At 38.9% G+C, this 25,244-nt stretch overlaps 5 protein-coding genes and 1 pseudogene across 5 annotated transcripts; 3 read left to right on the forward strand and 3 right to left on the reverse strand.

The window, feature by feature from the left end:
* On the forward strand, positions 1-2,484 carry LOC145907075 (EGF-like repeat and discoidin I-like domain-containing protein 3). The gene is made up of 9 exons (XM_082994510.1): positions 1-7; positions 300-476; positions 962-1,081; positions 1,150-1,302; positions 1,366-1,467; positions 1,526-1,639; positions 1,702-1,866; positions 1,922-2,100; positions 2,253-2,484. Exons 1-9 carry the CDS (start codon positions 1-3, stop codon positions 2,388-2,390), a joined length of 1,155 nt encoding a protein of 384 aa, XP_082850636.1. The 3' UTR covers positions 2,391-2,484.
* A 1,721-nt stretch (positions 2,485-4,205) lies between these two features.
* LOC145906634 (discoidin, CUB and LCCL domain-containing protein 1-like) lies at positions 4,206-6,604 on the reverse strand. The gene is made up of 9 exons (XM_082994087.1): positions 6,490-6,604; positions 6,001-6,159; positions 5,599-5,718; positions 5,378-5,530; positions 5,207-5,314; positions 5,033-5,149; positions 4,805-4,969; positions 4,568-4,749; positions 4,206-4,343 (listed from the first exon to the last, which is right to left on the reverse strand). The coding sequence occupies exons 1-9, from the start codon at positions 6,545-6,547 to the stop codon at positions 4,206-4,208; spliced, it is 1,200 nt and encodes a 399-aa protein (XP_082850213.1). The 5' UTR covers positions 6,548-6,604.
* A 604-nt stretch (positions 6,605-7,208) lies between these two features.
* Positions 7,209-13,899, forward strand: LOC145907076 (uncharacterized; annotated as a pseudogene).
* A 385-nt stretch (positions 13,900-14,284) lies between these two features.
* Positions 14,285-15,073, forward strand: LOC145907077 (uncharacterized). The gene is made up of 2 exons (XM_082994511.1): positions 14,285-14,679; positions 14,845-15,073. Exons 1-2 carry the CDS (start codon positions 14,285-14,287, stop codon positions 15,071-15,073), a joined length of 624 nt encoding a protein of 207 aa, XP_082850637.1.
* Positions 15,074-15,889: 816 nt separating this feature from the next.
* Positions 15,890-18,469, reverse strand: LOC145907078 (cysteine-rich secretory protein LCCL domain-containing 1-like). The gene is made up of 8 exons (XM_082994513.1): positions 18,382-18,469; positions 18,146-18,301; positions 17,932-18,051; positions 17,716-17,869; positions 17,527-17,657; positions 17,352-17,459; positions 16,933-17,052; positions 15,890-15,963 (listed from the first exon to the last, which is right to left on the reverse strand). The coding sequence occupies exons 1-8, from the start codon at positions 18,467-18,469 to the stop codon at positions 15,890-15,892; spliced, it is 951 nt and encodes a 316-aa protein (XP_082850639.1).
* A 1,232-nt stretch (positions 18,470-19,701) lies between these two features.
* Positions 19,702-24,909, reverse strand: LOC145907079 (uncharacterized). Its single transcript, XM_082994514.1, has 9 exons — positions 24,852-24,909; positions 24,038-24,232; positions 23,653-23,772; positions 23,432-23,584; positions 23,260-23,367; positions 23,086-23,202; positions 22,858-23,022; positions 22,625-22,803; positions 19,702-19,836 (listed from the first exon to the last, which is right to left on the reverse strand). Exons 1-9 carry the CDS (start codon positions 24,907-24,909, stop codon positions 19,702-19,704), a joined length of 1,230 nt encoding a protein of 409 aa, XP_082850640.1.
* Positions 24,910-25,244: the final 335 nt, after the last annotated feature.

The raw sequence follows: 25,244 nt of genomic DNA on the forward strand, positions 1-25,244 counted from the left end.
ATGCCAGGTAGTGTTAAGTTAAACAAATGTTGGTCGCGAGCATGCTTTACCATATTGATTAATCATTTATGTTATCATATGACCACATGTAATTATTGTGGGTAGATAATAAGCACACCATTTTCTCTTATGTTTACCTGATCAACAAAATATAGATCCTTCACCAAAATTTGGCGGATATTTGCCATAAACCACGTTTTTTTCGACAAAAGTAACAGGTGGAACTTATACTGACTGCAGCTTATTGTTATAATTAAGCTGATGCCGTTGTATTATGACTTATTGTAAACATTTTTTAGCTAATTTCGTTCTGACAGCGACTTGCAACACCAAACTATCGGCTCTTAATTATTCCATATCGAGAGTTATTTGTCCTCCCAACTGTCCAACGGTCGGTTCATCAACTTTATGTGGAAGTTCACATTATTCCAAAGGTCCAATATGTCTCGCTGCAATGCATGATTTGTGGATAGATGGTAAGATAATTACATAATGCGTACCAAGGCTTCCCAAATCCTTTTCTTCCGCGCCTATCGTTTTGACGAGAAATTTCTGAACAACCTTATTTTGAAATATTGCTTGTGTGCCTCTACTTTATAAAAATAATTTTAAGGAAATGTTACTGTCGTAAAATTTGCACAATTGCGTGCTCCCTTATTTGGAAACAATGTCCAGTGCAAGCGCGATGTGGTTTTTAGGTTAAGTTTAAAGAAAGTTTCCCTCGGACAACCTCCGTGGATGCGCCTATGGGTCGACCCATAATAAACAACAAACAAGCAAAATAAGGAATTGCCCTACAACAGCAAACTGTTCTGCGACCCCACAATTAGATTTGTTGACCTCAAATAGAAAAAATCACGACACACAGCTTGATCCAAATCATGATTTATACGAGAAATTCTTAATTTATTTGACCATGAACAAAATTAATTGCAATATTTTGAATCATTTTGTTATGCAGCAAGTGGAGGACCAGTCGATATTTACCGCGGATTTGGTCAAATGAGTTATGTTGGTGAATCAAGAAACGGAGTAACAAGCATATCTTGCCCAGCAGCAAATTATACTTATACATTTTCCAGTAAGTGATTCAGTGCAGAAAGAAATGGTGAAATCCATCAAATAATTTAATGCTAATAATATTTTAAGTGATTTGTTCGACAACTGGAAATAGTGAGAATGATGTCACCCAAGTCGATTGTCCACCTGGTTGTCGTGGCAATACCTACTCATGCGGAACAGGTATATATACCGTCAATAGTTCGGTTTGTGCTGCAGCAGTACAAGAAGGAATTATACAAGGTAATATAGTTTGTTGTGTTCTTAACATGTTCAAATTTTATGTTATGATTATTAATATCTTAGAAAAAGACGGGGGTTTGGTAACTTTCTACAAATATTTGAGTGGAGTCAACTTTGAAAGCAATCAAACGTCTTGCAAGGGATCTAAGTTCACATTTAGATCAGGTAAATCATAAAATTAACGTAATTTATTAATTGTCAAACAACACAAATGAAATATTAGATGTCAACGACTGCTTTCCCAATCCTTGTCAAAACAATGCTGCCTGTGTTGATCTTTTAAATGGATATCGATGTGTTTGTGATCTGTGGTATGGAGGTAGTAACTGTGAAAAAGGTGCGTTTGTTTAATTTAAAGAAACTTTAGATCAAGATATTTAATATTTGATGAATTTACAGATTGCAGTCTTGGAGTAAGAAACCGTACGATAATACCAGATAGTTCGATGACAGCAAGCTCATACTTTGATTTTGGATTAAATACATATCATGCATCGTGGTTTGGAAGACTTGATGAGGCCCATGTTCATGGATTAACTTTTGGAGGATGGGCTCCAAATCAAAGTAATCAACTTAATTTTCTGATGAAACTGAATTGATATAAAAACTCTTTGTACAGCCAATGTTGGTGAATACATTGAAGTCGCACTGCAGAATCCCACAAAAATCACAGGTGTAATAACACAGGGAAGAGCCAATGGCAATCATCAACAATGGGTTAAGACCTACAAGATAGCATATCTACCACCTAATTCGTCGGCTTGGAAATACGTAGCGAACTGTAATAACCCCAGTGATGTAGGTTTGCTGTTTTGCGTTAGTTTGAAAAAATATGCATGCAAAAAAACGTAGATTCCGGCACGTAGCGTTAAAATGCACCAAATTACGAACAACCACAACACTAAATTCGCAATTCTTAGAATTCCTTAATAATAAATAATATTAATTAGGTTTTTATTGGGAATACTGACAGAACAACAAGAGTTACAAGAAGATTTCCTCAACCAGTGATTGCCATCAAGCTGCGACTTTATCCACAAACATACAACAACCAAATGACTCTCCGTCATGAGTATCTTGTTTGTTAACACGTTTCAAATAACAGGGGAATCAATGCAAGACAGAAAAGTAGAAAGTTTTCATGCATGCCGAAATATCTCCACAAAGAATCTATATCCGGAATAATTAAAAATATCTGTGTAATTTGTGCGCAATTTAAACTTCTCGACCATATCCGGTTAAACTGTGTTCACGTTATTTGGCACAGTTGCACGTGTTTGAACGTTGTTTGCAAAATTACTGCCAACGTCAGCTTGACATCGCTAAAAATGTAAATAAATTATTGTACATTTCTCAATGAGTTTTGTTCAGTGGATGTTCTGGTTAAATTCGGTCGTACGCGTGAAAATGAAGTCTGGAGAGTTGCAACTTGGTGTCGACAATCAACAATTAAATAAAACTAAAGAATAGATGTTTAGATTTTTAATGAAATCTTAACGTTTGTGCATATTACGTGAATATAACTAAGAGTCAGGTTTATTTGTGATAATACTAGTCACGAAGAATTCTAATAATCTAGTAAAAAACATGCGAACCGTAAAAGTATGTTGAGTTGTGTCGAAAATCAACAATTAAATAAAACAAACGACCAGAACAGTTTTCTTATTACGTGGATTGGTGATGGATGAAACTCCCGGATCACCTCTACCTGAAATCGTGCCACTGCCAGATCCCCGTAGATCAACAATCAAGAAAAAAGTAACGCAAGTCCATCACTTCTCAATAAACACCTTAGTTAAGCACTGCTTTACATTACCGCGTTGACATCGCCTTCGTCCATTAGGGTGATTAAATACAAGGGGAAAATATTTTGGGAAAATATATAAAACCTTTCAGCAGGTCACTTTCGCGCCATTCCTTTAAAAATAATGTTGTTGATTTTATTAGATCCAAGTATTAGCCGTTTCTTAACATCTCATCGATTTTTGCGTTTCCTTTTTTTTTTACTTATTTCATGTGTCTCATTTAAGGATTTTTTTTCTTGTTTTTATTCTCGATTTCATTTCGTTTTTTTCTTTTGATAAACTCAACGCCTAAATCAGAAATTTATTGCCGTAGAATCCGTTTATCGATGCAGGCTTAGGGCGCTTAACAACTGCCACCACTAGCGATGCGATGTTTCAAAAAGCGCGTTTTTACCAGCCGATCTCGACCATCTTCATCGTTTTTACACAGTCCTTTGGACACTTTAAGTGTACCGAATAGGACTAAAGGAAACGTTTTATGAACCAATTTAGCATTTTCGTTTCAAATGGTTGGCTTTGGTCAGCTGGGCCGGATGACCAACTAACGTCTGATGCGACTTGTCGCTACCATCACCTTCCAGTGCGACCGGCTGCTGTCCACCAACCGACGTTTATTCTCTCTCACAAAACGTGGATTTGTAACGAGGGATACTTGAATTCAAGTAAAATTTTGGTTATGTAAATGTTGCAGTTTAATTATTCGTTTCCACCACCCTGCAAATATTATAAAAGAGATGAAAGTGTGGTATGTTACAATGACTTTTGAAAGCGCGAATAACTGTGAGATGAGATGGACCGATCAAATAATACAATATCACTGTTATACATTGAGTTTATTGCACACATATAATATTGAATTTTGTATGAACACGATAAATACTTTCACTTTTAAAAATTTACAATGAAGCTTGTTTCAAAACTTATGTATATGGCAAAACGTGAGGCGAATTTCACTTGCACTCAAAATTATTCAGATATTTTTATTTATTTGTATTGTATTGTGGAAATAACTAAGCATTAATGAAAAGTTTCTATGCATTCTATCTTGCATTATTTTTCCACGTTGTGTCTTAAATATGAAATTCAGTATAGTCTAGATTAACAAACAAGATACTCAAGACGAACAGCCATATAGTTATTGTAAGTTTGTGGATAAAGTCGCAGCTTGATGGCAATCACCGGTTGGAGAAATCGATTAGTAACCTTCGTTGTCCTGTCTATATTCCCAATAAAAACCTGGTAAATGCATTAAAACCCTGATAAATGCATTGAATTATTGCAGACAAATCTCAAATCAACTTTGTGAAGATAGTTACAAGTTATTTGCTTTCGAATCAATATTTTTTCAAAATTCTGCATTATTTTTGTTGATGTGAGAAACATTTTCGCCCACTTTTATGTATCCAATGGACGTTTTTGCGTGCATATTTTTTCAACATATTACAAAACTGCAAACCTACATCATTGGGGTTATTACAGTTCGCTACGTATTTCCAAACCGACGAATTAGGTGGCAGGTATGATATCTTGTAAGTCTTAACCCATTGTTGATGATTGTCATAATAGGCTCTTCCCTGTGTTATTACACCTGTGATTTTTGTGGGATTCTGCAGTGCGATTTCAATGTATTCACCAACACTTTCTGCAGATAGAGTTTTTGTATCAATTCAGTTTTATCAAAAAATTAAGTTAATTACGTTGAATTGGAACCCATCCTCCAATAGTTAATCCATGAACATAGAGCTGATCAAGTCTTCCAAACCAAGGTGCATAATATGTGTTGATTTCGTCACTATAGTATGAGCTAGCTGTCATCGCACTATCTGGTATTATCGTACGGTTTCTTACTCCAAGACTGCAATCTACAATTTTGCAAAATAAACGTCTAGCATTAAACACAGCTTTCCTAAACAACGTAGTCGTACCTTTTTCACAGCTACTGCCTCCATACCAGAGATCACAAACACATCGATATCCAACCAAAAGATCAACACAGGTAGCATTGTTTTGACAAGGATTTGAATTCAAACAATAGTTCATACCTAATATTCAAGTTGTGATTTTACAACTGGTTGAAATTCATTAATATTCAAATTTACCTGATCTAAACGTGAACTTAGATCCATTGCAAGATGTTCGATGGATTTTTTTTCCTAAGTTGGTTCTATGTGAATATTTGTAGAAAGTTACCAAACCCCCGACTTTTTCTAAGATATTATTATTGATGATATAAAGTTTTAGCTTTTGAAAGACGCACCAATATGCAAAACCTTGTATAATTCCTTCTTGCACTGCTGCAGCACAAATCGAACTATTGACGGTATATATGCCTGTTCCGCATGAGTAGGTATTGCCACGACAACCAGGTGGACAATCGACTTGGGTGACATCATTCTCACTATTTCCAGTTGTCGAACAAGTAACTTGAAATATTATTAGCGTTAAATTATTTGATAGGTTTCACCATTTCTTTCAGCACTGAAACACTTACCAGAAAATGTGTAAGTGTAATTTGCTGCTGGGCAAGATATGCTTTTTACTCCGTTTCTTGATTCACCAACATAACTCATTTGACCAAATCCGCGGTAAATATCGACTGGTCCTCCACTTGCTACATAACGTAATGATTTAAAACAATATTTTATTGGGTAGAGGTCATAGTCGTAGCAATGCAATATTTTATTGGGTAGGGGTCATAGTCGTAGCAATGCAATATTTGTTACGGACATCAATTGTTTGGTAGGTTTCATCCCAATCATTAATTTTAAAATAGAGACGCAAAGAAAGTTATTTTCTCGAAAGAGGATTTTTTGACAAATTTATTTTGCATTGAAAAATATCATTGCACAAATAGATCTGGAAACCCTTGTTGTGCATCAAGTGATTATCTTACCATCTATCCACAAATCATGCATTGCAGCGAGACATATTGGACCTTTGGAATAATGTGAACTTCCACATAAAGTTGATGAACCGACCGTTGGACAGTTGGGAGGACAAATAACTCTCGATATGGAATAATTAAGAGCCGATAGTTTGGTGTTGCAAGTCACTGTCAGAAATATAACAATTGATTAGTGGACACCAGCGTAAATGTAAACACCACACCAGGTATCTGCATGTATTGAGGCCAGCTTAGGAACTAATTTGCGTTGATAGTATGTTTGTGACTAAATTTTTATTTGCATATTTTGCCTGTAGCCGCTATCATACATTGTAAAGCGATGTTTACAACTAATAATTTTTGGTTGTTTGAACCAGAATGTTTTATTATTGATACCAACTTTTTGCAATTAATTTGACCGGCTGATTCATTATCCCGTAACTTTTAGCTAATCCCTTAGTTTAATCGATCGATAAATACTAAATTAAATGCACTTACCTGTTAGAGCGGATATATTCTTCATCCAAAGAATTAAGACCAAAAATTTCAAATGCATGTCGGTATAAAATGTCTATATATATTCAATTAAAAACATATGGTGCGTGATTTTGTGTCTTATAATGTGTTTAAAAATACGAGATGATGACTAGCGGTGTTGTGGATGTTGTCAACCATTCGCCTAAGTGATAACATTTGTTTGTTTATCATCTCGTTCAAGTTAACTATCACTTGTTACGTCTTTTAAGGGTTTTGGTTTATAATTGTTGAAACATTGTTGCTTTTTAAATCCACGAGACCATTGTCGTTGCATTGATGTTATATATTAAAATATTATTTATTTCCTAAGTTATACTGCTGACTGAGCTATGAAATGGTAAAACACTGTATTCAAAATAAGCCTCACTTTTGTGACCTGCCTCATAAATTCCTAAACTTGTTGACATTTCCTGATTTGTTGCGCATTACAGTTGCCTTTGATTCTATTTCTAATTGAACTGAATTCTCTGTTTTAGTATAAAAGCTATTACATCAGTAATAAGTTTCTTTTTCCAATCAAGCCACAGTTCTATCCTAAAACTATATCTACACCATACAGTTATAGCTACCCACAAATTATCAGTTAAACTTTAGATGCTGTGTGGTAAACCAAAACCATCAACAATAAACTTCCGCTGACTCTGTATAGTTCCTAAAAGACATCCTAACATAACTATGAAATGACAAATGATAACTTACAGGGTTTTAAAGGAAGTCTAACACAGCAACACGCTTTGCTTCATGAGTTAGTTACAGGACATTAAAGACTTCGGCGCATACGCTTTACCACTGCGTGATGCACCTTTTGGTTGTTATAGGTTTTATCCGTTTTCACTTGTAAATATGACTGATCCGTGTTTTGAACACTTCATTCTCGGGTTTAGGGTGGTACAACACCAATGTGTTGACAAAAATGACTTGGTGTACTAAAAGACACAGCTAACATAATAGCGGCGGAAATATTGTGGGCACGTCTCATACAACACCGTAAAGAACCGTATCGTCAGAGCCTCAAAGTTTATGTTTGCCATTTAACTCCACGAATACACTGATGACGTCTGCATTCAATCATCTCGAGCTTTTCTCAAGTCAGTCAGTTTATTTCCGCGAATTGAAATACAATAAATTAATGTACATATTTTGTGTACAGCGGGTGATGCTGACTATAGGACACAAAAATCCTTTATCAACCGCCAGCACCACTGGTTTCTAGGAAGCAGATATTACGCTAGTTTCAAGAAGAAAAAAACACAATAATTTCAAAATGAGGAACAGAAAAAAAGCACAAGAAATAAATGCTAAAGTAATTTAGAAAAATCAAACAAAGCTGCAATAATTGCATTGGCGAATCGTTGTGAAAACTCATATACTTGATCGTATGCATGACAAATCAATTCCTTAAAACAGCTTTTAATTTAGAAACCTTTTGATAAATTATCAGAATCACCAAACAGTGTCAGAATCACCAAAAAGTCCTATTGGTAAAGTATTAGAATCAAGTGCCAACATGGAGACACAAGACAGGCAACGTTAACTTCAATCCTTTTCACACAAGCAGTTTAGCTGGCACTGAACAGTTCACATGGGAAGCAGGATTTGCTTGACACACACGTGCATTGAACTTTTTGCGCCACTCAGCGGTTGCCTTTGTGGTGATGACATAGCTATGTACCAGCTTGGTAATTATGAATAACTGCCCGGCGAAGTATAAGTTTAAGTAAACGCAATTAATAACACGAAAAACACGCACATGTATTTCTGGCATGATTGAAAAACAACACAAAATGATGCACATAAGGAAATACAAGCACAAGAATGCAGAAAGTCATACCTGTGGTAATTTTAAAGATTTCAAGTCAATCATGCCAGAAATCTATGTGCGTCTTTTTCGGGTCATTTATTGTGTTTTCTTGACCTATACGCATAAAAGTTCCTTGCATACAATTGCTTGCAAAATGAATACATATTGAAATAGAAACAAACAATCATTACACTCTGCAGTAAAAAACGCAGCTTGAGAAGAAAATTCTGACCCACGTATTCTTTGCTTGTAATTGCTTCGGAAACTATCTGTAATATACAGATTAGTGAAATTCTTTTGTGAGATTTATAAAGGTGAAATGCAAGAGTTTGAAACGTGAGAATATTTATAGCAAACTGTAATACTTACCATGTTCCGTTTAACAGATTCAACAGATTTTAAACATTTAAACCTCCCGTGGTCGCCATGTATTTTATAATATTTTAATTTATTTGTTGTACACAGTGCATTCATTTGTTTTTTCCCCTTGCTTTTATAATTACCGCAGGCAACTCGCTGTTCGGCTTCTAATCTCAACAATTGCGCTTCTTCTACTCACCCACTCTTTAATTATTGTTACTTCACTGTACAATTTTGCCGGCTCGTCTGCATTTTACACTGAAAATGATTGTGATACAAGAATTAAAACGTCTGTAGCATGAAATTCTCGACTATTGAATTGTCTATTTCTTTCCCAAGCACCAGACTAAAACACGTGACTTGAGAGGTCCAATCGAATGACGAGATTTTCTGGGGTCAGGAGATGGAGTGGGAATGGAAAGTCCTGAAGGTTTCTTCGCCATAGTTTGTGTTGCCGAACAACATACTTAGAAAAACCACATTTGTTTATTGGCAGCGATTCTTTGCTGCCACTTGTCACGCATTAGTGACGTATATCAGGATCCTATTTGACAACGGCGACTGTATGAAAGTCCAACAGCGGCCACTCCTCGCACTTGCAATCGATGTAATCCAAATGTCTGCCAAAAAAAAATATGAGCTCAAACTTCACATCTGGTTTGTCTTCAGCCCAAGTAATACAACTGTGTCAATTAACATCCTGGCAGCCCGTGCTGGTAACAATATCGTTACGGGGCAGCAAACATTCCCCTTTTCTCTGACCAATCATTTCTCCATTCTATCAAACAATATTACAATCACCGCGTTTTGGAATTCCCTATTATTCCGCAACTTTCCATCATAGAATCTGTAAGCTCTTCAACATTCGTACTAGAAAAAACCTCCCACACGCAACAACACCTTCTCCCCACTATCAATACATTTTCGACTTTCATAACTCGAAAACTAAAACCTCTTCACCACCCAATTATTGATGAATCCACTACTCCCCATAATTTCAAAATTCCTTATCCCACTTTCCCGAACTATCTCAAAATTTTTGTTACGAATTTTCTTTCCTTCACGTCACCTTTCACTTTTGTTAGTTATTGTATGTATTTCATTGTTTTCACCTTTCTTGCTGGCACCTTGTAATTTCACTGTTTACTTTCGTTGTTACCACTTATTTATTATATTGTTTTGCGCACGTATATCGCTTTTAAGTCTCTCACTTCACTTTCACCACACTATTTTATTACTTTCGTCTCCCCTCTCCTATTATTTTACGCTCCGCTTATGCCCCGGATGTGCCGCGTGTCGAGAAGGCGCATCCTGATTGGTTGGTGATTGTGGTGTAGCGAAGGATTTCCCTAAATCTAGCGAGTCTTCTTCTGGGCGTCGTGTAGTGAGCATCTCTTTTACGGTGTTGTGGATTATTGAGATCTTGGCCAGTGGCATTTTGTACTGTTTTTATTCGTTTTATAGTTGAACACGACGTCCAATAAGTTAAATCAGCCTGGGTTACTTTGGCTTTGTGGTGAGCCGTTATTGCAGGGTTCTGGGCAGTATCAGAATTAGGGAGGTAGTTTTGTGCAAAGTACCGAATTAGGTAGAAGGGTTAATTGGGGAATAACATCGCCACCCAAAAACATCTAACCGCTTAATTGCAAAGCTGCCGAAATAATTCCGTAACAACTTGGCGAGCACGCCAGGACCCTGTCACCACACCCGGCTTTTAATGTTTTAATGCAACATCCGCCTTTACGGCCAGGAGCTGACCTAGGACAGTATTTTAATGTATTTGAGTCATATTGTACGAGCGTCGAGGCCTCAGAAGAAATGAAACGACACCTGTTCCTGGCAAGCATTGACAACGACTTGAAATGGACAATACAAGAAAAAGACGCAAACTTGTTCGAGGTTTCCTACAAGGACCTCAAAGAACGCGCATTGCGCCAAAGGGCTACTGGTCAACAAGCAGACCGTCAACGCGCCGAGCTGATAAGGCGCGTACAATTACCTGGCGAATCAGCACGTGAATTTGTTTACGCCCTACAGACACTGGGCGATGGTGCCTACAGCAACTCCGCTGACGCGGCCCTTAAAAATGAGGTTCTGTACATTACCTTACTGCAATCATTCAGAGCCGCAGCTCAAGTCGTTGTCAACACACAAACACCGAGCTTAGTCCAAGTCGCTGCGGTAAACACAAAAGCATCAGAGATGGGATTAGTGCTAAAAAAGTTAGAAGACATGGAGAAACGTTCCAAGGAAAAGAACGCACAATTCGAGGACACCTTATCGAAGTTACAAGCTCAAGTGGATGCCATAAAGCGCGAACGACCACAATACAACAACGTGCGAGAACGGACTTGCTATGGTTGCGGTGGACTTGACCATATGCGGCGCGACTGCCCGCGCACGGGTATGCGCACAAGGGACGTCAACACGAGACGTCAAAACATACCACGTACACCTTCGTTTTCCAGATCGATTCGTCGCGCACCGGAGATAAAATGTCACTTCGACCAAAAACGTATAGCTCGAGATGCACCCAAATGTTTGGCGCCAAAGTCGGTGCAAAAACCCACTACACCCGCAGCGCCGGTGCGGTTTGTCAACTTACTGGTCGGCCGGACGAGAATGTGTGCATTGTTGGACACCGGCTCCAGTGTCTGCTTGATTAATACCCTAAGGTGGCATTCCTTAAGCGCCGAGCAGCACGACCAGGTAAACAGGTGCTCAAAGAAGAACTTAGTCGGGGCCGGCGGACAGCAATTGGCGGTAAAAGGCTGCGTCGAGCTTCCCCTCCGAGTGGGAGGATTGATGACTCACGCGAGTTTTTACATTGTAGACAATCTTACGCACGACCTTATTCTAGGATTAGATTTCCTCCAGTCAAACAAATGCCAGATCTGCTACGAAGCCAACGTGCTAACAGCAGGGGATGCAAGCGTGCCACTCTCGCATTCTCCGGTGCCGTTGCCACAACCTTCCGAGGTGTACGTCGTCGACGATGTCACCATCCCCGCGTTTACCGAGGTATGTGTAACAGCAAACTTTTGCCAAAAGCCGCACACCGGGGAAACCCCTTTTCTAACTGAGAAGATAGACGGGTTTGTGGAAAAATATGGGTTGTTGACGGCTACGAGTATAACGATGGCGCAGAGTAACACTGTTGGGGTCTATGTCGCGAATTTGGGGGACGAAGCGGTAGAAATACCAAGCGGGTCAAGGATCGCCCAGGCATCGCCTGTTTATGCCTTTGGCAATGTCGAATGTCCAATGTCTGGCGCATGTGTGGTAGTCGATGGATCGTCGGCGAAATGTAAACACCCGGATTGTTTTGGCGGCTGCGCAGAAATTTGTTCGGTGTCACCACACGAAACAGCGGATAACCGTGACCCGTTTAAGTGCATTATAGAGCAAGCTCAGATCGGAAACCACCTAACTGAAGAACAAAGAGGAGAGCTGTTTGCCCTTCTTCGCGCCAACCAGGACGCCTTCTCAACATCTGACGTTGACCTTGGACGCACGGACGTGGTGCGTCACGTGATCGACACAGGAAATAACGCTCCAGTGCGACAGCCACCCCGCCGCATGCCCCACCACAACAAGGCGAAAGTGGAAGAGATTTTGGCAGAAATGGACAAACAAGGACTGATTCGGCCGTCTAAATCGCCGTGGAGCAGTCCGATCGTGTTGGTTTGGAAGAAATCCGGTGAGACTCGTTTTTGTGTCGATTATCGCAAGCTAAACGAGCTAACTAAAAAGAACAGTTACCCGATCCCCCGGATAGACGACAGCCTTGACCAAATGTCGAACGCGGCGTATTTTTCTACGCTAGACCTGAAATCTGGCTATTGGCAGGTCGCTATGGATGCCTCTTCGCAAGAGAAAACTGCGTTTACCAGTCACGTCGGCCTGTTTGAATTTAAAGTAATGCCTATGGGTCTATGCAATTCGGCAGCGACCTTTCAACGCTTAATGCGCATGGTATTAAGCGGGATCGAATGGCGCGGTGCCTTAGCGTATCTGGATGACATTATTGTTTACTCCAATACTTTCGAGCAACACTTAAATCGACTAGCTGACGTCCTAGAGAGAGTTCAAACCGCGGGGCTGACGTTAAAGCCGTCTAAGTGTTCGCTTTTCAAAGAGGAGGTGGCTTTTTTAGGTCACGTGTTGTCGAAGGACGGAATACGATGCGACCCCAACAAAGTACAGTCGGTTTCCGAATGGCCAACACCGCGTAATGTGAAAGAGATCCGGCAGTTTTTAGGCCTAACATCTTACTATCGCAAATTTATTCGTGACTATGCGAAGATCGCAGGTCCCCTCCACAGGCAGACAGAAAAAGGAAAGCGGTTCCAGTGGGACGACCAATGCCAGGAGGCCTTCGTTCAGTTGAAACGGTACCTTACGACCCACTCCTATCCTTTGTTACCCTAACTTCAATAAATCATTCATACTTGACACGGACGCATCCGATACTGCCGTGGGATGCGTCCTTTCCCAGGAAGTTGACGGTAAGGAGTGTGTTGTGGCTTATGGCAGCCGTACCCTAAATAGGTCAGAGCGCAACTACTCGACCACGCGAAAAGAGCTGCTCGCCGTAATATTTGCGACCAAGCTTTACCGTTGCTATCTCCTTGGTCAAAAATTTATGTTACGTACTGACCATTCCTCGTTGAGGTGGCTGTGGAAGTCAAAAGAATTATACGGGCAATGCGCGCGCTGGGTCGAACATCTCTCCGCCTATGATTTTGATATACATCACAGGGAGGGAAGCAAACACCGTAACGCGGACGCACTTTCCCGTCTAGACTCCCTGGAGGATGATCCAGAATGTCCATACAAGATAGCGGATAAAGGCCGAGGGATTGAACAGGTTAACGCCGTGGACTTGAAAGCAACCATCGGATATGAACAGAACGAGCTGTTGGAGCGGCAGAGTAACGACCCGCAGCTAGCTGCCGTAAGAGAATGGGTCAAGAGAGGTATACGCCCGAAATTTAAAGCGGTCAAGCGAGAATCCGCCGCGATTCGCCACTACTGGTCCCGTTATAGTGGCTTGTTACTGAAGGCGGACATTCTTTGTTGCCGCGGAAACTCCTCTTGTGAGGATGATTTAAAAATCATTTTGCCGACAAGCCTGGTCTGGGAAGCGACGTCCAGCTTACATGATGATGTACATGGAGGGGGACATTTGGGCATTGCCAAAACGTTAGCAAAAGTTTCCGAGCGGTTTTATTGGCATAAATGGCGCGAATCTGTCGAGACGTTTTGTCGCAACTGTATAACGTGCCAAAACAACAAAAAACCAACGCAACATTTTCAAGCGCCGCTTATATCTTCGCATGAGGATAAACCCATGCAAAGGATTGAAGTAGATGTTATTGGGCCACTACCACTTACCCGTTCGGGTTACCAATTCATACTGGTAGCCTTTTCACGAAATACGTTAGAGCGTGGCCGATGCGACACCAAACCGCAAATAAGACCGCTAGCTTGCTTTACCGCAATTGGTTTACGGTGCACGGCGTCCCGGAAACGGTCCATTCCGATAGAGGGACACATTTTGAAAGTCACCTGTTTTCCGAGCTGTTGCGCCTGATGGGCTGTAAGAAAAGCCGTACTACGTCATATCACGCGCCCGGAAATGGCGGTGTCGAACGCAATAATAAGACCATAATAACAATGATAAGAAATTACATGCAGAAAGACGAACGACGATGGGACGAGGCGTTGCCAGGAGTAGTCGCGGCTTACAACGCAAGCGCCCATGAAGCAACGGGAGAAGCTCCGCACACCCTTCTGACCGGCCGACCGTTGCGCCTTCCGGCAGATTTATTGGGATCCCTCCGAGAAGATTCAAGACGATCTTACGGAGTGGAGATCGACCAGTTACGCGACGGCCTAGAGCTGACCGAAGAAATTGTCAGGGAAAGTCTTATGACACAGCGCAAGCGTATGGAAGACCGCTACAACTTGCGACAACGGGGAAAGCCATACTCGATGGGAGACTATGTGCTGTTAACGAACCCGGTCGTTCCCGTAGGTCGGTGCAAGAAATTGCAGTATCCCTACAAAGGTCCGTACCGAGTGGTCGAAGTACGCGGGCCTGTGAACTATGTCATTGAAGATGGGACTGGTAAACAACAGACTGTCCATTTCAATCGACTTAAACCGACCACAGATACATTCCCAATGCCCGCTGAGCAAACGGCGGAACCTCCGCAGGCGGAGGATCAACAACCTACGTTGGTGTATGTATTTAGGCCAAATACAACCCGAGTGGACAATGGAGAGGTATCGAGTTCACCGGATAATTCGGGCGGATGCAGAAGGTCTACACGGACCCGACGCCGGCCAGTTCGATTCTCGTCGGAGACACACGTGTAGACCAATGTCCAACAGGAGTAGGACAATTCTTGGGTTGGGGGGAGTTACGAATTTTCTTTCCTTCACGTCACCTTTCACTTTGGTTAGTTATTGTATGTATTTCATTGTTTTCACCTTTCTTGCTGGCACCTTGTAATTTCACTGTTTTCTTTTGTTGTTACCACTTATTTATTATATTGTTTTACCCACGTATATCGCTTTTAAGTCTCTCACTTCACTTTCACCACACTATTTTGTTACTTTCGTCTCCCCTCTCCTATTATTTTACGCTCCGCTTATGCCCCGGATGTGCCGCGTGTCGAGAAGGCGCATCCTGATTGGTTGGTGATTGTGGTGTAGCGAAGGATTTCCCTAAATCCAGCGAGTCTTCTTCTGGGCGTCGTGTAGTGAGCATCTCTTTTACGGTGTTGTGGATTATTGAGATCTTGGCCTGTGGCATTTTGTACTGTTTTTATTCGTTTTATAGTTGAACACGACGTCCAATAAGTTAAATCAGCCTGGGTTACTTTGGCTTTGTGGTGAGCCGTTATTGCAGGGTTCTGGGCAGTATCAGAATTATGGAGGCAGTTTTGTGCAAAGTACCGAATTAGGTAGAAGGGTTAATTGGGGGATAACATCGCCACCCAAAAACATCTAACCGCTTAATTGCAAAGCTGCCGAAATAATTCCGTAACATTTTTAATTACCGCCTTTATCCTAAAAAATCTCGCATTGAAATGTCAACAAACCTATCTTGCCCTAAATTAATAACTGCTACCTTTGAAACTTTTTCTCACCTCTTTCACAACTGTCGCTTCATGCAACCCCTTCTCAACCTCATTCGAAATATTTAGCTAACTCAAACTCTTCTCTATTTGATAAACCTTTACACATCGCCTTTCCACAGTTGCCTACCAACACAACACCATAAACAAAAACACTAGCAGCATTGATTAACACCTCACTTACACACACTATTTACAAAACACGAAACAGAAATAAACACCTTAACTACGACCCATCAACCACATTTCCCGGCGTATGGTTTTCTTCCTTAAAACCTCTGTACACTTTAAGTTAGCGATCCATCGGTAAAAACCTCGCCATAGCGCCCACCTGTGGACCTCACTGTAAGAGTCATTGGACCACGTTGTGTCGCCTTATATTTGATAAAAAGTGCCGGTTTAAAACTTATTTCTATGGGTTCAAATCGCGGTGTGGTAAAAAAAAGACTGTTTGTGTGGGCGCGTGATTGGCAGCATTGACCAGGCGCCCGAACTGAATACCAAGCAAAAAAAACTGATCGGGATTCGTGCCCGGGATATCCTGGGTTTAAATCCCGGTGTGGTGGAAAAAATTTTCTTTTCCTAGCAGAAATGTCGGCCTTGTTTTCGCTTTTGTGACGCATACGTCAGTCATTTTGATAGCAACTGTCCAATCTGATGGATTAATGCTTTTATTTACATAGATTATCAACATAAAGCATGGAAACGGTCGATGCGATATTACAACAACAACACGATACCGATATACAAGGGATGACGCGGGTGATTGGCAGCATTGACCAAGCGCCCGACCCGTGTACCAAGAAGAAAACCTGATCGGGATTCGTGACCAGGATATCCCGGGTTCAAATCCCGGTGTGGTAAAATGGTGATATGTTGTGGTTTATTTAGTATGTAATTTTATTATGACCACAGTTAAGCACCCAAGGCAATTTCTTTTAGCTGATCGTCGTACAGCATGTGGCATCCTCTAATGAAGGCCATCACTTTACTCTTTTCTACGGACCGGTTAAAAATGCCTCACGGACTCCAACCGGTTCGTGGCCCGGGGGTTCGAAACCCTGTATTTGAATATTGTAAAAACGTCAAACTTACAACAATCAATTCCATCTCCAGCGTAGTTTGCGTTGCAAGAACATTGAAAACTGCCGACGGTATTCATGCAAGTTGCATGTTGATGACAGTTGTGCATTACATTCGCGCATTCGTTTATATCTAAATATGATAATTACGATCAATTTCAGTGGATTGTCACATGCTGAGTGATATTTAGCTTCGAAGTAAACGCGGACATAAATTTCATTAAGAACAGCATCTTAAACAAGAGTAAACTTTCGTAAGGCCGAAAATTCAGAACTATCAATTATTTTACCACATAACAGAATATTTAATATGCGCCAGAATTACTGTGAGATGTAGCACAATTCAAGCGGAGTTTTCCTTCTTTTGTTGGTGATTAATTGGTTGCTCAGTACCAAAAACAGGTTTTTCCAGCTTTCAGGGCAATTTCTTACCTATTTTACAGTCTGACCCGATCAACCCGGGGTTGCAAGAACAATGTTGGTCATTAACTCCAGACATACATTCACCGTTGTTAGAACAAGTTCTCAAACAATCTTCATCTGAAATATTGGTTGGTGAGCAAGTGTTATTGTGTTGATCATTTATTTTCACTATCTGTTAGATGGCTTTTTGTTAACTTATGAGTGAACGAAAAGTATTGACTTGATGAACCACACGATTTGCTGGTTACACCACCCTTCTTCGAACCCAGAAATGGGCGGGTTCCGTTTCTTGAATAAAGCGTCACGAAACCCCCACTTCCTAAAATATTTACGGGTTGGTTCAAACCAGCCACAAAATGTTAACTACACCAACTTACGCGACAAGATACCAGCGTGAATGGCAGAGGCACAAACCGAGGAATTCTTGTTGTACAAATTTGTTTCACAGACGTAGTTGGACAAACAACCAGGTGGACAAAATACATCAGTTACAGAAAACTCACTGTTTCCTGTCGTGCTGCATTTTACTATTTTTACATAAATAGTAATTATTTATTCTAACCAAAACGCTACCCGGAGCAGAGCTTACTTTCAAATGTGTAAGACCATCTTGCAAACGAACAAGATTTGCTTCTCACTCCGTTCCTGTCCAATCCTTGATATTCATGTATTGGGTCACTTTTGTATACTTCAAAGTAGCCTCCATTGCCTAAAATATTTGTTTTGATATAAAGAAAGTCCGTAAAACCTATTAAATTACTTTTATGATGCTGGTATGTTAAATTATTATCAATGGAACTTACTATCCATCAGTCCTGCATGCATTGCAGCCAGACAAAGGGGACCAGTGGCATAATCATCACTTCCACACAAATCCGAATATTGTCTCAAGCAGTTGGGTGGGCAGATTACTTTCGAAATTGAGTGATTTAAATCTGATAACTTTGTGTCACACGTTGCTGCATCAAAGTAATAGATTTAATTCCTGTAAATTTATCCAATTTATATTTTTAGAAAAATAAATAAAAACACAGCTTACCTATCAACGAATTGCATTGCTTTGGATTTTGGACAAAGAACATCAGAATCGGAAAAACTTGGAAAAAACTTAAGTAATAATTTGACATAGTTTCTAAATATCTTAAAATTGACTGAATATATTGCTTAGAAAATGGATCCCTCCTCTATACGATTATTGCAAAGTAAATAAACATATGACCTCAAAAACTAATAATATGGTTTTTAGAATTTCATCCAACCAGTCATTTGGAATACAGAAAAGCCGCAAAGTGACCGAAGCTTAATATCCTAAATTTCAAGCTTGCTCCCACTGACTTATGTTTCCTTTGTGAAAATTTAGCTTTCAACTGGACGCTGTATTTACCATGAATGAGAATGCGAAACTAACAAGGCGCGTGCTTCAGTCCAACCTGTATTGCAAATTTTTTTTCTGTTTGGACACTGCAACATTGCTACGTGTAAGCAACACCTCACGTCATACAGCAGTTCCGTTGATTTTAACGCAAATATTTTGAATCCCATCTCTAATCCGGTTGTTGATATTAAAATCCGGTGTTGATATTAAAATCCGGTGTTGATATTTGAATTCAGTGGTGATATTTGGGTTCGTTCCGGAAAATCCCTATTAAATATGAATCTTAAATTAAGTGTAGTTGCCGCCAAGCAAGGGCTTTGACATGGTTAATACCCGATAAAAATATTTGGAACGCGAAATAGCAAAAATTCATTTATCACAATGCGCTAACTAAAAACCTGTTAATTGAAGGAAATTGTATTCGGGAAAGCTATATTGCAGCGCTCAAATTTTATGCCAGGGTCGTAACCCGTGTGCTTTTGTATCCTTCACAATGTGTTTCAACCTTTACTGAATTTTTGGGCACCGCAACATTGCAACGTGTCAGAGACGATTCACGTCACACAGCAGTTCCGTTGATTTTAACGTAAAATATTTTGCATCCCACTCGGCGACGCTAAATATACGGAAATTAAGATGTTAGAAATTAAAATAGGAAACAGTTGCGTTGTTTTCAACGAAAAATGTGTCCCCTCCCAGAACGATAACACAAGAAATGGACATTTCATCGAAAAAGGAGTGGTTTCTAATCAAAATAGAAACACAATTGACGTACAACCGATTCGATGCTGGACAACAAAACGTCATCACACCCACCAAACTGTTCACTTATGCCTGGATCGGGCACTCTTCACTAATTTCGAGATCGGGCACTCTTCATTAATGTGGGGATCGGGCACTATTCAATTATTTTGAAATCGGGCACTCTCCACTTATGTGGGATCGGTCACATCTTAAGATGTATGAAGAATGACTTAGAGTGGTTTAGTTGGTGAATGAGTTGGTCGAGTAAGGATGTATTACTTTAAACCCAAGTGAAAAGTTTTTTAATGAGCATTTGTCAGCAGATGGTATAAAAGAGTTGTGCTTGTGAAGGCTTTCGGTTTGTTCACTTGCTTTCTAAATTGGAACAGGGCACAGTAGTAATAGATAACAGTTGCAGTGGGGTTGAAGGTCTTTAGAGTGGTTTAAAGTTAGAAATTGTATTGTACAGTAAGAAAGTAATGTTTATTAAAGTTTGAAGCTAAAGATATTATAGTTTTAAGATTCAGGTGTGATCGAAACTGATTCTGTTGGAAATTTTTTTGCTTAAGGTTTTTGTTAAGAAATGCATAAACCACCTGGAAGAAAAAGGCCGTTTGGAAGTAACAAATATTTTTTGTACTTTCATTTTTTGCTTCTAATTGTGTTTTATTGTTGTTGTTAGTTTCGTAACGAGGTCGAGTCTACAAACGCATTTTAGAAATAATTGCCCGAAAATCGGTTCAACAAAAAAGTGAGTTTGCATGAATTTTTCTTACATTTCTGTAATCTAATTTATGTTTCTGAAGTAATACGACAAGCAATACATTGCACACCGACAATTATGATAACGGAGCAGAAGTACAGAAAAAGCCAAGTTTAATGGAATTGTTGATAAAAATTAAAATGTGTGCTTTTGACAGTTTGTCATGAGCAGAACAGTTTGTTGGTCCCGGAAGTGACTCAAATCATTTACAATTCATGACAATACAAAATTCAATCCCCAATATGAAACTAAAGCAAAGCAAATACCTCTCATACACTTAGGTATCGTAGGTAACGATAATGCTGTACAACCACCGTCATCACTAAGCTCACCAGTTTAAATGCATGGTTTTTTTATTTAGTGATAACGTTTGTGAGACATTACTCTTTAACAGGCGCCAAGCAGCACAAACAAATGCTTTGCTTTATCGGCGAAACATTTGTTTCGTCTCACCGGTGTTTTATAGCGCAGGTGTTGCAATGTGTCAATCACCCATTGGGCCGTGAAGCTTTACAGTGTATTAAAGCAATATCTTTCCAATTTCATCTTTAATGGGCAGAAAGTTTGCCTCTATCATCACTGTAGGAGTAAATCTTGTTCACTTCATGTCAACCCCACTATTATGATCACAAATTAAAAACAGTCAAAAGCAGAAAGCGAAAACTAAATAAATATTTGTGATAATTTTAGCAAGGTTTTGTGGTGAATGTTTAACTAACACCGTCATCAAATACACAAAGATAGGTTTATGTGCCTTCGCATAGAATTGAGCACTGTTGATATTGACCAAGTTCGTTTACGGATACAACGTGAATATAACCATAGGTTCAGTTTGCATTAATATGCGTTGACATCGCCTTCGTCCATAGTTTGATTATATACAAGGGGCCAATATTTTGGGAAGAAATAATACCTCTCATAAGTTCACTTCAGCTCCTTTACTTCAGAAAGAATGTTACAGATTTTATTGGGTTCAAGTATTAGCCTTTACCTCACATTTCATCGAGTTTGCGTTTCCATTTTTTACGTATTTCGTGAGTCGCATTTAAGGATTTTTTTCTTGTTTTTTTTCTCAATTTCATTTCTTTTTTTTATTTTCAAAACAAAATTCAACGCCTAAATTAGAAATTTACTGCCGTAGAATCCGTTTATCGTTGTAGACTTAAGGGCGAGATGGATCAAAGAGTTCGTTTTCATCAGCCGATCCCGACCACATTTGTATCTTTTTACACTTTAAGTGGACCCGACCGGCTGCTGTCCACCAACCGCCGTTTATTCTCTCACACAAAACGAGGATTGGATTTGTAACGAGGAATACTTGAATTCAAGTAAAATTTTGGTAAGGTAATTGTTGCAGTTTAATTATACGCTTCCACGATGGCACAAATTTATTTATGTTCGGGCTCAAATTACTTGTTGTATAAATTTCATTCTATTTGTGTAATCCCCGCTCCTTACCTGCTAATATTACAAAAGAGATGAAAGTGTGGTATGTTACAATGAATTAATTTTTTAAAAGCGCAAATAATTGTGAGATGTGTTGAACAAATAATGCAATATCACTGGAGTTGATTGCACACATATAATATTGAGTTTTTGTATGAACATGATAAATACTTTTATTTTAAAAATGTCTCTGCTGTAGCGGCCTCTCTCACTACGTTTGCCGTTCCCTTTCGCCCAATGTGTGTTATCCTATCTTGATGTACCTCGAATAAACACCTCGCTACAATACCATATAAAAATATATTTTTTGAAAAATGAATAAACTGTTTAGGATAAAAATTCACCTCAAATTTAGAATGAAGCTTGTTTCAAAACTTATGTTTCTGACAAAACGTGAGCAATATACAAATAATTCATAAATTTTTAAAAATAAACTTGAAAAAACTTGTTACATATTGCAAATACACTTAATTTAACCAAAAAACATCCGACGAATTTCACTTGCACACAAAACTATTCAGATATTTTTATTTATTTCGAATGTATGCGGCAATAACTAAGCATTGATGAAACATTTTCATTTTTTATATGTTGCATTACGTTTCGAGGGTTTTGTCTTAAATTTGAAATTCAGTTGTCTAGATTAACAAACAAGATACTCATGACAAACAGTCATATCGTTGTTGTAAGTTTGTGGATAAAGTCGCAGCTTGATGGCAATCACCGGTTGGAGAAATCGATTAGTAACCTTCGTTGTCCTGTCTGTATTCCCAATAAAAACCTGATAAATGCATTGAATTATTGCGGAGAAATCTCTAATAAACTTCGTGAAGTTAGTTACAAGTTGTTTGCTTTTGAATCAATGTTTTTAACATTTTGCATAATTTTGGTTGATAAGACCAACATTTTCGCCCACTTTTAAATTTTCAACCTAATGCAAAACTGCAAACCTACATCATTGGGGTTATTACAGTTCGCTACGTATTTCCAAACCGACGAATTAGGTGGCAGGTATGATATCTTGTAGGTCTTAACCCATTGTTGACGATTGTCATAGGCCCTTCCCTGTGTTATTACACCTGTGATTTTTGTGGGATTCTGCAGTGCGACTTCAATGTATTCACCAACGTTTTCTGCAGAGAGAGTTTTTGTATCAATTCAATTTTATTAGAAAATGAGTTTATTACGTTGAATTGGAACCCATCCGCCAATAGTTAATCCTTGAACAAAGATCTCATCAAGCCTTCCAAACCAAGGTGCATGATATGTATTGATTCCTTTACTAAAGTATGAGCTAGCTGTCATCGCACTATCTGGTATTATCGTGCGGTTTCTCACTCCAAGACTGCAATCTGCAATTTTGCAAAATAAACGTTTTGCATTAAACAAAGCTTTCCTAAACAACGTAGTCGTACCTTTTTCACAGTTACTACCTCCATACCACAGATCACAAACACATCGGGATTCACCCAAAAGATCAACACAGGTAGAATTGTTTTGACAAGGATTTGAATTCAAACAATAGTTCATATCTAATATTTTAGTTGTGATTTTGCAACTGGTTAATATTCAATATTTTTTTAATTTACCTGATCTAAACGTGAACCACGATCCATTGCAAGATGTTTGATGGATTTTTTTTACAATGTTGATTCTATGTGATGATTTGTACAAATTTACCAAACCCCCGACTTTTTCTAAGATATTATTATTGATGATATAATGTTTTAAGCTTTTGAAACACACATCAACTTGCAAAACCTTGTATAATTCCTTCTTGTACTGCTGCAGCACAAACCGAACTATTGACGGTATATATGCCTGTTCCACATGAGTAGGTATTGCCACGACAACCAGATGGACAATCGACTTGGGTGACATCATTCTCACTATTTCCATTCGTTAAACAAGTCACTTAAAATATTATTAGCGTTAAATTATTTGATGGATTTCACCATTTCTTTCAGCACTGAAACACCTACTGGAAAATGTATAAGTGTAATTTGCTGCTGGGCAAGATATGCTTGTCACTCCGTTTCTTGATTCACCAACATAACTCATTTGACCAATTCCGCGGTAAATATCGACTGGTCCTCCACTTGCTACACAACGTAATGATTTAAAACTGGGACTTGGGGCAATACATGGGACTCTATTGTGGGAAGCCAAGTGCAATTTTGGAGTCTCCAAACATATTGGCATTAGTCGCAGCATTGCAATATTTTATTGGGTAGAGGTCATCCCAGTTATTTTTATGGTAATAGAGAAAAACGTTATTTTCTTGAAATATTGTTGTTTGGAAATTTTTCTTCTTCACTGCAAAAATAGATCTGGAAACCTTTGTTGTGGATCATGTAATTATCTTACCATCTATCCACAAATCATGCATTGCAGCGAGACATATTGGACCTTTGGAATAACGTGAACTTCCACATAAAGTTGATGAACCGATCGTTGGACAGTTGGGAGGACAAATAACTCTCGATATGGAATAATTAAGAGCCGATAGTTTGGTGTTGCAATTCACTGTTAGAAATATAACAACTGATTTGTGGACACCAGCTTAAATGTAAACACCACACCAGTTATCTGCAGGTATACTAAGAAACTAATCTGCAAGGCCAACTAAGAAACTAATTTGCGTTGATAGTAGAAGGAGCTGACTCCAAATATCCCTCCCAATTTGAAATTGTTTCTGTGGGTTTACTATTAAGGGATGCCCGTTTTAAGAATAGTAATTTTTGTGTCTTATTGCCTCCCCACGTTGTTAATAAACTCTTTTATGTCCCTTGAGCTACCGATGAAGTCTCTTTTTGCATAGTTATTTGTCATCAATATTTTAAACAATAATGCATTATTGTTAGTTATATAACCAATCATCTAACAACATAAGCAATTAAAGATTAAGGTATAACTAGAAGATATATCGCTACTGGAATTTCTTTTTGTTGGATAAAGTATTTCGCTTACTTATGTTCATGACACCGATAAATTGTATTTTTCCATTTGTTAAGGACTAAATTTTTCTTTGCATATTTTGCCTTTTATGCACACAGTAGGCCTTTTCTTTGTTAAAAACCAATGTTTGAAACTTTTGGTTGTTAGAACCCGAATATTTTATTATTGATACCAACTCTTTTCAAATAAGTTTGACCGGCTATTTAATTATCCCGTAACTTACCAGTTAAAGCAGATATATTCTTCATCCACAGAACGAAGGCCCAAAATTTCAAATGCATGTCGGTATAAAATGTCTGTATGAAATAAAAAGAGTATGGTGCGTTATTTTGTTTTATAATATGAAAATATGAGGTGATGCAGGGAAGCACTCAAGATAGGTATGACTAGCGGTGTTTGTTTATAATCTCGTTCAAGTTAACTATCCCTTGTTACGTCTTTTAAGGGTTTTCATTTACATTTGTTGAAACATTGTTGCTTTTTAAATCCACGAGACCATTGTCGTCATATTGATGTTGTATTAAAATATTAATTTTATTACTATGTTCTACTGCTTACTGGGCTACGAAAGATTATAGTAAAACTATCACTAAATTCAAAAGAAGCCTTACTTTTA

The sequence above is a fragment of the Ascidia mentula genome, chromosome 6, assembly GCF_947561715.1.
Source record: "Ascidia mentula chromosome 6, kaAscMent1.1, whole genome shotgun sequence".
NCBI classification, from domain to species: Eukaryota; Metazoa; Chordata; class Ascidiacea; order Phlebobranchia; family Ascidiidae; genus Ascidia; species Ascidia mentula.